The sequence below is a fragment of the Ostrea edulis genome, chromosome 2 (assembly GCF_947568905.1).
Source record: "Ostrea edulis chromosome 2, xbOstEdul1.1, whole genome shotgun sequence".
NCBI lineage: Eukaryota > Metazoa > Mollusca > Bivalvia > Ostreida > Ostreidae > Ostrea > Ostrea edulis.
Window position 1 is genome coordinate 53,933,332 of NC_079165.1, and position 14,985 is coordinate 53,948,316.

Here is a 14,985-nt window from a genome sequence, read left to right on the forward strand (position 1 = left end):
CACGCTAATGAACCCTCACTGCTCAATGGCCGTAAGCGCCGAGCATAGACCTAAATTTGAAGCCCTTCACCAGTCTTGATGACGTCTCCATATGAGTGAAATATTCTCGAGTGAGACGTTAAACAAGAAACAATCAATCAATATGAAGTCAACTCCCCCCACCCCCTTATAAAGATACTACGTACCTGATAGTATAACATGCTTTCATTGTGCTTTTAATTCTAGGTGTCTGTTGTTTTTAAAACATTTACTACTGAAATCCTCGGTATTAATTGAATAATTTGGACAGAAATATACGTCAAATACGCCTATAACACCCCCTCTCTACAATTTGACGAAGTGCATATCTTAAAATGTTGTTGGGTTTTTTTTTGGGATAAAATCGAAGAAATTAAACCTTGTTTTTGTCATAGATATATTACAACCTGCTAAAACGTAGCATAATAAAGAATTTGGTAACGTATATTTATGTGAAGGTTAGGACCGCAATCGTAAGAGCGCCCCCAACTTCCGGTGTAAGGGAAGTAACTGCAAAAATGTAGGTCATTGTTACAAAAGGAACATTTAATAAAAAGCAAATCAGGGGTTCAGACATTCTGTACCGCAAGACATGTAATTGTGATACATACCATTCTTTGCATCAACATTAAATCCGATTACTGCATTTCATACAAGTCATTAAAACTACTTAAAAATTTGAGTGTACTTTTTCGCTATTTAGAGATTTGATTCTCAATATCTATGTGGGTGATATCTAAATATCTTTAACCATAAAGGGATTTTTTATTTTAGAAAACATCCACCTTTTCCTCGACATCGAGATGGAATCAACACCCCCATTGTGTTTATATTCAAAAAGGATAAAAATCTAAATTGTTTCTGAAACCTTCGAATTTTGAGGAAATTCATTATTTGTAAGATTAACTACCACTTTCCCGAATGATAATTTAGTGATCCACTATTGATGCACGATGACTAGGAAAAATCACAACCATAGCTGCATAGAAGGTGAATTATCATATAAAAGACTTGAGACATCTAACACAAAAACACATTCATGGCCCGTTTTTGGCTTCTTATCAAATGCAATGACACAAGAGATTTTCTTCCTCGTAAATATACAATCTGTTTACGCGGCCTTCGTAGACCAGACCCTTGACAGAATTCATCTTCAAACAGGTGTTGTTATCGCTACATGACACCTTAATGCGCTGATATTCAAAATACAAAAGCCCCCTCTCACTATTCTTATGACAGAATCTTAACACACGCCCCATGTTTTACCCCCCCCCCCCCCCCCCTCAAGAGCGCCTGAGAAACTTTCAATATTGAATCTGGCTTACGGTATCTCCTACATTCTGCTCTTAAACACCCACCCGACTCCTCAAAGTTGGGTTTTGGACAAGAGTTTGTGTCTGTTATCTTGCTCCTCTTGATCCTGCACAAAAAGAACCTCTTCCTAAACAAGATCTCGTATCCTGCACAGTAACAAAAAGAACCTCTTCCTAAACAAGATCTCGTATCCTGCACAGTAACAAAAAGAACCTCTTCCTAAACAAGATCTCGTCATTTTGTAAAGGTTTTTATTGATAATAACATTATGTAACAAAAAGCCAACAATAATGGTTGATGTATGTGTAGTATTATTTTGACAAAAAGAATTAATATAAGTTTACATACATAACAAAAATATCCACTAGTACACGGTGAAATTTAGAGAACGGGTAAAACTGATACACGGATGTGGATTGTCTATGGGAATCTGTGTCACTATGAAAGCACAGTACTGGTCCCATTTGTCAGGTTGAACTTCACAAATGGAAATAAATATCATGTTAAATGCACATTGAGACTTTTTCAGCCTCCTTGTTCCCTTTGCATTGAATAGTCAAATTGCCTACTTTGTACAATCCTACAACTTTTTTGCGAAATACGTTTTCTTCTAGTTACAATGAGTTGTAGCGACTATTATAATATCAACGATTACATTGTCTTAATATGTGTTCAAAAGTTTTGTAGCACTATTGTTTCTTTGTTTTTGGTCCAGTCCAGCCAAAGTACTTTCTCTTTTACACACCGGAAGTACGACACTACACATGCGCTCTGGCCAGCGGCTCACTGCGAACACTTGGGGATGTTCACGGTTACTTTGGCACTCAACGGTCGTAGAGACAACCTATCACAGTTTTATTTATAAAAAGTCGGGTCCAGTCTCCGTGTTCTCATTTTTTCGTTGCATTTTTATCAGACGCCTTCTCGGCCAGTTTCTTAGGAGATGATTTGCTGACGATTCGTTTGATGATAGACCCCTTGCTGTTCGTTGTTATTGATTCTTCACCTTTTTGTTCTACAACGGTTGAAAGACTGCCACGAGAGTCTGATTTTGGAGACTTTACATGTGATTCCGGTTTGACCTTGCTTCCACTTATTCTATTAATAAATGATTTTGTTTTGTTTTCTGCCTTTAACGTTTCTGGTTTAGGAATGGAATCTTCGTGGTATACAAGTTTATCAGCTGATCGGTTTTGTAGTTTAAGGCTTCCATGTCTTCTAAGCGGAGAAGCCGTTGAGGATTTCGTTACGTTTACAGACCTGGCAATATCAACTACAGGAGATGGTGGTATATTTGGAGCTTTGGTAGCAGATGTAGTTTTAGTAAATTTTTGTTTTGAGTCGAAGCTCTTTTCACTTGGTTTAACAGATGTTACAACGGAAACGGGTTTAATAGCTGGTTTATTATTTGTGGATGAAACAGTTCTTAGAGGTGGAATTGGCGGAGGATTGATTTCTTTTCGGGCTTGAGATGATGCAGTCGGAGACATAAATGACCGTCTGGGGGCTTTAGTAGTGTTTGTTGTTTTCGCGGAGTCTGTAGAAGAACCTCCAAAAGATGGTCTTGATGATTTTGGTAGACGTAGTGACTGAGTTCGGGAAAATCCTTTGCTAGGCGAAGAGGAAGCAGTGAGGCGTGTCGTTACGCTTGACGCTGTTTTTGATGGGGAGGTATGATGTGCTGTAGATGTAGACCTTGAAGCTCCGTTTGCTGGCGTCGTCGGACGAGATAGTGGATGAGGCGTTGTAGAACGCGAATTTGGTTGACTGACATTAGAGGAAACTTTTCTTTTTGGACTCGACTTTGCATGCGCGCCACTTTCTGATACACCACTTACAGATGATGCTATACTTGTATTTGATTCACTGGTTCGAGATTTATTTAAATTTGTTGTGCTTTTTCTTGGAGATTTGTTTCTATTTGAGTCTGACCCAGAAGAATTCGGACGGCCTCTAGTAGAGCTACTTGCTGTTCCACGCATGTAACTGGGAAGTTCCTTTGTCTTGGACAAGTTTTGGACATTCTCAGGAGTAGCTAAAGGCGCCATTTTTGTTGAGGAACGAGGACTCGAAGGCGATTTACACCTCACTGTGTTTTCAAGGCCAACATTCTCGCTCCAGACGTCTTCCTTCGATGTGCCGTGCCCGCTGTCTGGTGATAGAGTTGAATAATTTATAGAGGAGTCAAGAGGGGACTCCTTGTTTAAATTTGTTGTTGTAGCGACCACAGATTCTGTCCAGGACTCGGTCCTCTGTTTACGGGCATCAAGTTCCGACTGCTTTTGTACAGTTGATTTTATTATTTCCCGTTTAGGTGGTACGTTCACATCCTCATGAGAAACACTTTTCGCAGCCTTCATATTTAACAATTTTCGAGGAAGCGTGGGGGTTAATTCCGATTCAAGCGTACTACTAAGTGACGTGCGCTGCGACACAGTACCGGACATGGTCTCAAACCCTTCGTCACGAGCACTGTCACTACTACTAGCGTAACTACATCGCGATCCGATGTCGTTCCTGATTGACATAGAATCTCCACTGCCTTCAGATTTATGAACGATAGGTAATCCTGAATGAGAACGAGGGCTACTAAGGGTGTTGGACTCGTAAGTGAATGAATCGTTTGTTTTCGTAAATCGAGGTGAAATAGGATTTTCTTGATCAGAAAGATTGTCACTTTTGCGTTGCGTGGAACGTTTTTGTTTCCACACTGACATCATAGCCATCGGTGAAACGTCGAATTCATCCACCGGTACTTGAATTTTAAGTTTTTCTGATTGTGATGCTGTCCCAATACCATCATCTGACGTCAAAGCTGCTCTTTTTGATCGCTGTTGGAGAACCAATGCGTCTGTCATTGAGTTGTCCACAGACTCTTCTTGCAAAGAGGAATTTCTGCGTTTTTGTTCCGGAGAGGAGGCGTCCGCTTCGCTATATGGCGTGTCGCATCTAAGAGTTTCTGTTGATGTGCTGGTAGATTTAATTGACAATCGACTAGAACTCTTGGGACTGTCACTTTTGGAGCTGGACGGTCTTCTTGGGGAAGATGTTCCATCAGGAATATTATCAGTTTCACTGTCACTGCTTGGGAAATATTTGGCTCCTCGTTTACTCTCAGAGTCAAGTCTCCCAACACTTCTTCGGAATTTTATCTTCTCACCATTCACTATCTGGAGGTTAACGAGTGAAAATTCTTTCTTCTCGCTGACAGCTTTGCGAGCGACAGATTCGTCATACGATTTAGATCTGCTCATACCGTGTTCTTTTAGAGCCTCATCAATAGTGTCCTTTTGTACGTCACTTTTCCAGCGTCCATCAGATGATCGATCTTTATCTCCAAAACGTTTACTACGAAATTTACGATTTGCTGCCATTTTAGCTGCTTTGCTTAAATTTGAGGACTCTCTCTTTGATTTCTTCTCACATTCTATTTTGTTTTCTTCTGAAGCTTCACTGTTTGGTCTTGATCGGCGAGGAGGTACATCGGGAGGCAATGGATTTGGTTTAATGTTTTCTATTTGAGGAGTTTCTCCTGCAGTTTGTGAATTTTTTATATTATTCACCTCTATTTTATTAGAATGCAGTGCTTGTTTAACATCATCCAGAGATAAATTTGACCGCTGTTTTCTAATTTTACGCTTTGCTTTCAGTGCATCACTCTCTCCACCTGTGTTTGATCCTTCAGGTTTTGACTCTGGGGTCAATTCTGCCAGCATTGAGGTTTGGGGAGTGGATGTTGCATTTTCTATCGCGTTTTTCTTTGATTCCGAATCTTCAATAGCTTTAAGTACTTGATCAATATCTTTTCTGTCCAAGTCACTTTTCCAACGTCGATTTAACTGTGTTTTTACAGAAACAGAAACTTTTGAACTATCATCGGATGTTTTGGCAACTTTGTTGATATTACCGTTCTTATCGGCTAATTCGAGAAGATGTTTTATTTCTGAAGGATCCATAGTATTTCTCTTACTAAGTCGTCGAGCCATTTGAGTGCGGGTTCGTTCTACAGCGTTTTCAGATTCTTCGGGTGCTTCTTGTTGGGATGCCTTTTCCAATTCTCTCGTTGGAGTTTCTAATCTCGATTTTTCGTCAATAATCGGAAGGTTTCGGTTTCCCTCCAATGGTGTGATCCCACTTCTCCATCGAGTACGGTGTTCTTCTGTAGTCTCCTCTTTTGATAAACTCGATGTATTGCTGCTTTGTGTCTCAGGTGTGGGAGTGGAATCTTTTTTCACATATTTTCTCTTGAGTCTTTCAGCAACATCCTCAGTGTCCTTGGACTCATTGGAAGTTTTCATTGAGCTACGTGTGGATCGGTCATACATGCTTTTTGTTCGCCTGAAGGGCATATCACTGGTATCAAATTCGCTTATTACAGATTTTTCAACAGAGGGGGTCAGAGAACGTTTGGTTTCTTCAGAATTCTTTGGTGTTTCCACATTTGGAGAAGGTGCACGTTCCCTATCAAAAACTTCCAAAAGATTTCGACTCTCTTTCCGTTCCTGGCGTCGTCGACGTAGAGATCCATACCGCTCAAATTGAGGTTGATTTGGTTTGTCTTCTGGTTGTGTCAGAATGTTCATCAGTGACTCGTTTTTATTTGGAAATCCTTCAGATCTTTTGTAATCTGTCGTATCTTCAAGACTGCTACACGTACTTTCTGAGTCAGCAAAGTCCTCCTCTTCTTGTCTCTTTTTACTGCGCGTGCTCCTTCGTCCATATCCGCCTCTTACAAATCTGGGTTTTACGTCAGTTACATTGTCATTTCCATCAAGGTTCACTTTTTTAACTTTTGTTACTGAAAAGTTACTATCACCAAATTTTCGATTAGCAAATCCACTTCGAACGTCTGCGAGGAGCATGTCCACTATGGACTCGTCCTCACTGTTGGCATTGACTCGATTTTGATTGTCAGGGTTGGCCCGTGATTCAGCTGAAAATCATATTATAAAAATACTGTTTACCCAGTCAAATAAATCATTGTACAGTAAGAGACATTGGAAAATATTTTGTTCAATAAAACTTACCGGAATGTTTCCTGTTGCGCTCGTCCTGATTTTGCTTTTCGCGCAAGACTGCCTTTTCTTCATTTTTCCTCCTTTGTCCATTTTCCTAAATTATATATGATATTCAAGGAAACCATATCACTTATCAAATTATATGAAAATCAATATCAAACAAGAGATTAGAAACATCTGATATACATATGAATCATACCTCCATGGCCTTCTTGAATCGTTCGCAAAACGTTTGCATAGTTCGGAAGGCCTCTTCCAACTTGAACGTTTTGATATCCTCACAGAAGAAATCGGCCAACTCACACCGTAGATTCTCAATATCTTTCAGATCTTCCTGTAAGTCATCGATCTCCGATTTTGCCTCCTGTACCAAATATTAGGAATTGATAGAAAAGAATTTCATCAATAAAAATTCAAAGTTTGCATTATTAAAATCGTAGTCGTTTTCATCATTTTACCTGTAAGAAATCAGATATCTGATCTCGGAATTCTTGATTGACATTGTTCATTTGGTCAGAAAGATGTTTTAGTTTATTGGCAAGACTGTTGATGTCTGTGGTCATGTTTTCCACCGAGGCTCTACAACATATAAAAGAGTAAATGTGAACATAAATACAATATGTATCTAATAAATACCAAGTAAATGTGAACATAAATACAATATGTATCTAATAAATACCAAGTAAATGTGAACATAAATACAATATGTATCTAATAAATACCAAGTAAATGCGAACATAAATACAATATGTATCTAATAAATACCAACTATCGATTATTTTCATTGTTTTTAGCAGTAAACTTACAATGAAGCGTCCTTTAGGTATTTCATTTCATCTTGAAAATTTAAGGATTTGGAATTTTTCTCTTCTGCTTGCTGTAAGCAATGGAAAAATCAATTTCAGTATAAAAGAATAAATACAATATTGTTTAGATTATATTCACAATTCAAATATTTTCTCCTGAATAGAAAATTTAGAAATTACACAATATGATAAACATTTTTTTATTAAAGTGGTGCAAGTATCAGGTATTTATATATTACCATGACAACGTAATGCATGAGATTCATTCTCGGTTTGTTGGCACGTGTGTCTGTAAGTTTGATTAGAGATGAAAGCTTAAATCCAGCAGCATCGCCTATGCTAGAGTTAGCCTGCAACAACAAATTGTAAACTATTGTTGAATGTTTCCAATCCTAATTGAAATAATATTTTTCCCCCAGAGAAAAACAAGTCCCCTGGCGAATGTTTATTATTGATATTCCAAACCCAAAACGCAACTCTCAAAGTCTTAACAATGTAAAACCAATGTCTTTTAGCCAATTTTCATTTGAGCTTTCCTCCCAATTCTAATGTTAAAAAAATATATTGTTAAAAGGAATTTGCAAATAAAAAGTTTTGAAATGCACACACTATTGTTCAGAAATATGGGACAATTATTTTTCCAACATTTATGTAGAATAACCACATAACTTTGATTTTATTGAAATAGGATTAACTCTCGAAAGAAAAAAGGAAAACATTTTGTAGAGAGGGGCTTAACTTTTTCGGATGACGAATTGACCATGAGAGTGTCGTTTGAAGTGTTAGTGTTACAGCTTACCGCATTTAAATAATTCCCTGCCAACAGAACCAGATAAAGCACTTCATGAAGATTGGTATTCCTTTTAATATCTGTTTTTAAAAAAATAATCGGAAATATTTGTAAGTAGTTGAACAAGATGAACTATGGTATTTCTTAACGTAAATCACCATTACAGATATGTTAAGATATAACGCCAAAGACGCCGAGTTCAATTCATTTTCCCTTGGAAGATATAATTGTACCTTTGGCGGCAAGGATTACAGCTTCTATTGCGGGGCGGATCCATTCCATATCGTTGGTGAACTCCTCTTTAATTAGCATACCTTCGATGCGAATCCTATAGCTAATAGACACAGAAAAGGAATTATTAAAAAACACCACTTACTGTTTTAATTCATTTAAGAAAAGAAGATATTTACTTCATTTTTTCTAATTTATCAAATTGTGTGTGTGTATATATATATATATATATATATATATATATATATAATATATGTTTCATCTGTATCTATTCGCATCTCGATACAGCTGTCTCAATAATACATGTTCCATCTGTATGGGTAGGTATCTCAATACAGCTGTTCGATGCGATACGTATTACGATATTTAGCATTGTAAAAAAAAAAAATCTTTTCAAAAGAATCATATATCCACGACATAACAGAATCTCGAGCTCAGTTGTCATCCAAGTCTCAATTTTAGAAAATGAACATGAGTGAAAAAGTAATAATTAAAAGTGAGCGCGTCTAAGTTGTAAGGCCCCAGACCGTCTCGATATCAAGTCGACATCTTCACTCCGAGTGATTAATTTTTATAATGCTTTCAAAAATAATGAATTCAAAAGAATATACGTTTCCAGATCGATATATTACTAAACCCGCATAACGATATGCTTATTGTGAGTACTTAGAATCGATATCACGATAAACAGCCTCAGCTCTAAATGTAAGGACGTTTTTACATACTGTGGAAGGTCCATAAGGCACATCAGGAACTTCTCAGCACTTCCGAGTTTGTCTCGATTACCTTCGAAACTTCTTAGAAGTTCAATCTATTTAAATATCAAAGCGACCAATATTAAATCGAATTCAAAATATCGGACTTGTATTTTCACAATCAAATATATGTTTTAATTCTTATCAATGTTTATACGTCAAGTTATTAATACTATTATCTGTAATATATATGCAAATAAAATATAATATAATTTTCACCTCGTCAGAATAAGGCATTATCTTCATTAGACCTCTGAGTTTCTCTGCACCGATTTTTTCACTCGGGCCCTCTCGGATAAGATGAATGATTTCCTCGTTTGACATTCGGAACTGTTTCAAGGAGATGTTGATGTTCAAACTTCTCTTTCCCTCCAGCAAATTTATCTGCAAAGAAAGAGTCTTTTTATAATGATTTACGCGAAACTTTTAACTTTTCTGTATTTTAATGTCCAATGTGCCACTTGCATTTTCACACACACACACACTTATATACATATGTATTTTTTTTTCAAGAATTATGCTTTGCGTTAATTTGTAACTGGGTTGAAGTGTTCGTGACCAACAATTGCGCCGAATCTTAGATAAGCTAATACAAACAAGTTGATGGTGCAGGGGTTTCAACAGTCTCGTTTAAAGTCGACACTTTGTAAATTCTATGGTCGTTATAACAATCTAGTTTGCCATTGAGTCAAATGCTGTCTGACTTGTTTTATACCGATTGTTAGACCGTTCTTGGCACACTGATTTTGACTACGGAAAACTCCGTTTACCTGATCAAGATATGGTGTGACCGGTCGACAAGGGATGCTTACTCATCCTAGGCACCTGATCCCACCTGTGTTTGCCCAACTCTCTATTTTATATTGCTTGTGGGAGTTATGAGATTGATCACTGTTTGTTATCTTCACCTTTCATAAGTACACTTATACACATGTATACTGTAGAAAGAAGGCAAACACAAAATGACCAACCTCTGTAATTCTTATTTCTAAGCTACTGAGATAGGAAATTTTACAACTTTGATTGAAAAGCTCTTCGGTGTGGTTTATGAACTCTCACAGGCCATGGCTTTGAAAGATAGGAGTGTGTTCAGGAATCTTCCTTTCGGGATCACATAAGGGCGTCAAAGTTTCAATACAATTTGATCTATAGACATACTAAGTGATGTAAGCTCTAATTCCTACAAAAGGCGACTGACATAAACAGCAAATGGAGTGCAAAATTTGCAAATCGGATTTAAAATGTTGTCACAATATTTAATAATAGCTATACCGTATAAGCGATCATTAAACAACTTGAGAAATAACAACATGAGAAATTTTGATGTGTTCATTATAACGCTGTTTCATTAGTAACCTTATTGTCAAGTGCGTGTAAATTTCTTACACGGGTCTACAGAAGCTGTTGTTTGGTGTCAGGAAACATTAATGCTTACTGTTGACGTTTCTGATTGTTTAGAAGCAGATCGCTATAAACATGTACATCTGACATTAGGTGTGTTTATATTTACCTGACATGTACATCTGACATTAGGTGTGTTTATATTTACCTGACATGTACATCTGACATTACGTGTGTTTATATTTACCTGACATGTACATCTGACATTAGGTGTGTTTATATTTACCTGACATGTACATCTGACATTACGTGTGTTTATATTTACCTGACATGTACATCTGACATTACGTGTGTTTATATTTACCTGACATGTACATCTGACATTACGTGTGTTTATATTTACCTGACATGTACATCTGACATTAAGTGTGTTTATATTTACCTGACATGTACATCCGACATTACGTGTGTTTATATTTACCTGACATGTACATCTGACATTACGTGTGTTTATATTTACCTGACATGTACATCTGACATTACGTGTGTTTATATTTACCTGACATGTACATCTGACATTACGTGTGTTTATATTTACCTGACATGTACATCCGACATTACGTGTGTTTATATTTACCTGACCATCTATACAGTATACTTTAGGAGAGGTTTGTTGCGTCTATGTTGACCAACTTAAAGTTTACTCTTTGGAGTTAACCTGTCTGTACATTACTGCATGAATTAATACCATCTCTTTATTAAAAGATTGTAATAATACTTCCAATTTCGAATAAACTTAATAAATATGATTTCATATGATGGGTAGGTCTAATTATTTTTAGGGTAGAAAACTCTGGGAGGATTTTTATTAAATACTTTATTTCAAAATACTTTAGTTTGTTTGCAGTATCCAACAGCTTTTGCTTTTGTAAATAAAGAGAAAAACCACGAGTTCCTCCTTGTAGCAGTGTTTTCCCCCCACATCGTTCATGGATTATGAATTCATTAACCAACAAAAGCAAATAGTCACGAGACAGCTAACGTCATTGACTGCTAAATACCATGTTTCATGGGATATTCTTTAAAAGCTACTCTAAAACCTGAACCAAAATATTGGAGTGTAATTTATAGTCCAGGTGATTACAGATAAGATTTCTAAGTCTTCATTGGGGGTTAATGACTAAAAACAAAAACATGCCACCGACACCATATCGCAGTCTTTATGTTGATAGGTATGAGAGACGGGGAACCGATGTGTCGTTTGGTACATAGAGTTCTCGGTCAACGCAGCTCCTCTCGTCACCAGCAACAGACAATTCTTGTTTCCAATGGTGACCTTAAAGCAATGAGACCTCCCGTCGGATCGAGCTAAATACCCAGAACAATACCAAGGATTTGTGATAAGTGGATAAAGCATGATGTGATGATAACGATTTTGTGATTTGAGGGCTACATGTGTTACATTGTCGTAAGGAATGTCATTGTCTTAGATAGCATCAAGATTTTTTTTCACAAGAAAATTTGTTGCAATTTGTGCAGGTGACTAATTGTCAACTTTGTCAAGTTAACAAACACAATTATCCCTCTATTCACAGTACAAAAACGAGCACGATACTCATATATGACACTCAGAATTCAAACAGAGATCTTGTCAGCGGCAAGGTTAGCCAAACAAACTGAGGTAACCCCATTCGAAATGAAACTACCGATGTCCCAGTAATATTCTTTTGGCAAAAAATTCACCATAATTTGTTCATTTAAAGTCAGAAACAAGTGAAATATCTTGCCTTACCTCTGTTAGTTCTCGCTTCCGTCTTTCAGAGAGATTTCCACCAATCACCTTTTCCGAGTTGTCAGGTGGAGCACTGATACTGAACAGATCCTCCATTTTATTGAAGTCCATTTCATTCACATTAAATCGCTCCCCAACAGACTGCCAGATGTTGGGTTTTCCTGACATCACTTTACTGGCCGAAATTTTGCTCCATTGCAAAGTCCTCATTTTAGTTTTGGGTTTGGGTACAGTTTGCTGAGGTAGTTTCACCTGAGGCGTAGCATTGGGAAATCGAGCACCTCCCAGAGGAGGGGGTGGGGGTATACCTGGAGCCATGGGTGGGGGTGGTGGAGGTGGGGGCCCTATTCCTGAGGGTGGAGGTGGTGGTGGGGGTGGCGGTGGCGCCGGGGCAGGGGGTGGGGGAGGTGCGTCTTTGGTTGAAACATTTTCTTTTGAGGTATTTTCTGGGAGAGGAACATTATTAGTTCGTCGTGGTGACATCACGCGTGCTCTTTCTCCATTATGACAAGAACATGCACATTGCCCATCGACAGATTTTTCCCGCTTTCGCTGCGACGTCATCAATAGTTTTTGTGCATCTTCTGTGGATTCTATTAATGCGGCATTGCACACAAGTTTCTCGAGAGTTTGCCATATCAATTCACTGTTGGGATCGGTGGGGTCAATTTTCAGCATGTGTTGTAGTGTTGTCAGGAAATTCAGCTCCTGAGGACAATCGCCAATCTGTAAAGAAGAAAAAAGTGAAAGCTAAATAAAATTTACAATTTGGTAGTTGAATATAAATCTTTCAATACCATTTCTGTGATCCGTGCGTTAGGCATATCGAACATAAAATGAATGATAGTTAGTCAACAAGCAACACCTTTGTGTGGTCTAGATTTGACCATAATCGTGGATTAACGCACAGCCCACTGATCAGTCAAATATTAATGTCAATCCCGGGCTAGCCGATATACCAAAGTGGATTACAGACACAAAGTATTTAGTCCAAAGGAGTGTGGAAAATCTTCTTAATCCAATTACCCTGTTTGTCTAAAGTCTCGTGTTTGTTCCGATCGCAATAAACACAGTTTTACGACAGAAGTCGTGATACTGCTTGACTTAGCATTGTATTCACTCATCTTTTTCATACAGGTGCCCCCTTTGATGTTTTGTTCACATCATATTTCATCCACGTCTGTATTTTTTAGTAAGAGATTTGTTTTGTATCCTCAATTTGATGAACTAAAGCATCAAAATTAGAGGTAAACTCTTATGGGTGACTATTATAATTACTAGTGAAATCGTGGATATGATTTCTGTTAAGAGCTAGCCCACAACTATTTTAATGTCCCACCTGATTGTATATGGCGTGGAACACATCTAAAGGGCTATTCAGATCCACGCCCTTCGCCCCGGGCAGAGCTTCTTCGTCCTCCTCGCGATGCTGATCGAACACATCCAGTTGAGTGATCACGCTCTCTTTTTGCTCATCTTTCCGCCTACAGAAGGAAACAAAAACTACTCAAATGGTTGTCAAGACCCAATAACAGAAGACACGACTAATGGAATAAAGTAATAACATCTCACCGGGCGGCAGATCTAATTGTCGTATGTACCATGCAGAAACAGTCATAATCATAACCTTGTAAAACGCTTACAGTGTTAATCAATTTGTCATATATGTTCTTTTTCCTTGTACGTTGTTACGTTGTGATATTTCCTATATTTGACAAATTAATTTGGAGGGACAAAGATTACCAATAGCATAGTGGGCCAAATAACAATACGACAAAATGTCTCTTTAAAAATGTTATCTATCCTGGTTTTCAAATGAAGAGGGTAAAGTTTATTTGCCAATAAAAACAACATTACTTTACAACAAGAGGCTTGTATCCATGGTTTTTAAATTTTGATTGAAGGTGTTTTATGAAGATTCAGAATCGGACAGATCTAAATTCAAGTGCAATATTTCTGACAAATCTGAATGAACATATACATGAACTGACATTACTGATAGCCTGGTTACTTAGATGTGCTGGCGAAGTCAATTACCCGCATTTAGACCTCTCTTTGTTCAACTGATCACAGGAAATAAACCGAGTGAATAGAAGGAAAATATCTGTACAATATATATAATTCTGAGTGTATTATCAAAAGTTGATGTAACGTGAACGCCTGACACCATGCTTTATTCTCGTAGAGATGACGAGATAACACGGGGTTTTGCACGATCTTCTGGCCCGGTTTAATACGCTACAGTTGCTCTGAAATCTTCGACACATAAAATCATACAGAGAAAAATATCCTTTTATGATCAATCAGCAAAAACGCTAAATTAGAGTTTTACTGGGAGATTCCAGTACAGGAATTTGTTTTTATATATATATAAACATATCATCTTCCGACGGAATCTGCTGTGGATCTTTTTATATTCTGAAAAGTAAATATCCCAGGTCTACCATCTCTGTTATGAATAAGCTGATAGATTGTGCCTTTGCCTTTCAATAATAGGGGAAAGAATGTCACAGATGCAGCCAACCTACGATGATAACATATTATGATGAATCGTCTGTAACTTTATGTCATATGATGCACACATGCAGCCAGCTTCTACGTGCAACACATGACCTTGAGAGAGAAAAACTGCAAGCCGTGGATTACGCGGCGAGTTTATAACCTATATCGTCACAGTGGCTTGCTACGGACAATCAGTTTCAAGAAATAAAACACGTTGCACACCCTTTCTTACTCATATCAAATTTCATCCATTCATAAGTTGTGTTACTTTTTGAGTGTTCCCTAGAATTTTTAAAGCATGGTAAGTGATGCATATAAGGAGGTTTAGATAATCATGGTAATGGCAAACAAGGCCAGGCGTGTCACGTAAAAGTCTTAACAGCAATCATATGTGCTCTTGAATATCATCTCCATGACA

At 37.6% G+C, this 14,985-nt stretch overlaps 1 protein-coding gene across 2 annotated transcripts in view; it reads right to left on the bottom strand.

Annotated features, from left to right (window-relative positions):
• Nucleotides 1-1,565: 1,565 nt before the first annotated feature.
• LOC125676553 (formin-J-like) overlaps nt 1,566-14,985 on the bottom strand; it is a 61,642-nt gene continuing 48,222 nt past the window's right edge. For both annotated transcript variants that reach the window (XM_056154437.1, XM_056154438.1), the window contains 12 exons: nt 13,405-13,549; nt 12,066-12,791; nt 9,152-9,316; nt 8,903-8,988; nt 8,180-8,280; nt 7,956-8,026; nt 7,396-7,506; nt 7,157-7,227; nt 6,809-6,929; nt 6,550-6,714; nt 6,360-6,444; nt 1,566-6,265 (listed from right to left, as the gene is read on the bottom strand). In XM_056154437.1, the coding sequence (XP_056010412.1) occupies nt 2,223-6,265; nt 6,360-6,444; nt 6,550-6,714; nt 6,809-6,929; nt 7,157-7,227; nt 7,396-7,506; nt 7,956-8,026; nt 8,180-8,280; nt 8,903-8,988; nt 9,152-9,316; nt 12,066-12,791; nt 13,405-13,549 (5,890 nt within the window). In that variant the 3' untranslated portion in view covers nt 1,566-2,222. The remainder of the gene's footprint in view (nt 6,266-6,359; nt 6,445-6,549; nt 6,715-6,808; nt 6,930-7,156; nt 7,228-7,395; nt 7,507-7,955; nt 8,027-8,179; nt 8,281-8,902; nt 8,989-9,151; nt 9,317-12,065; nt 12,792-13,404; nt 13,550-14,985) is intronic.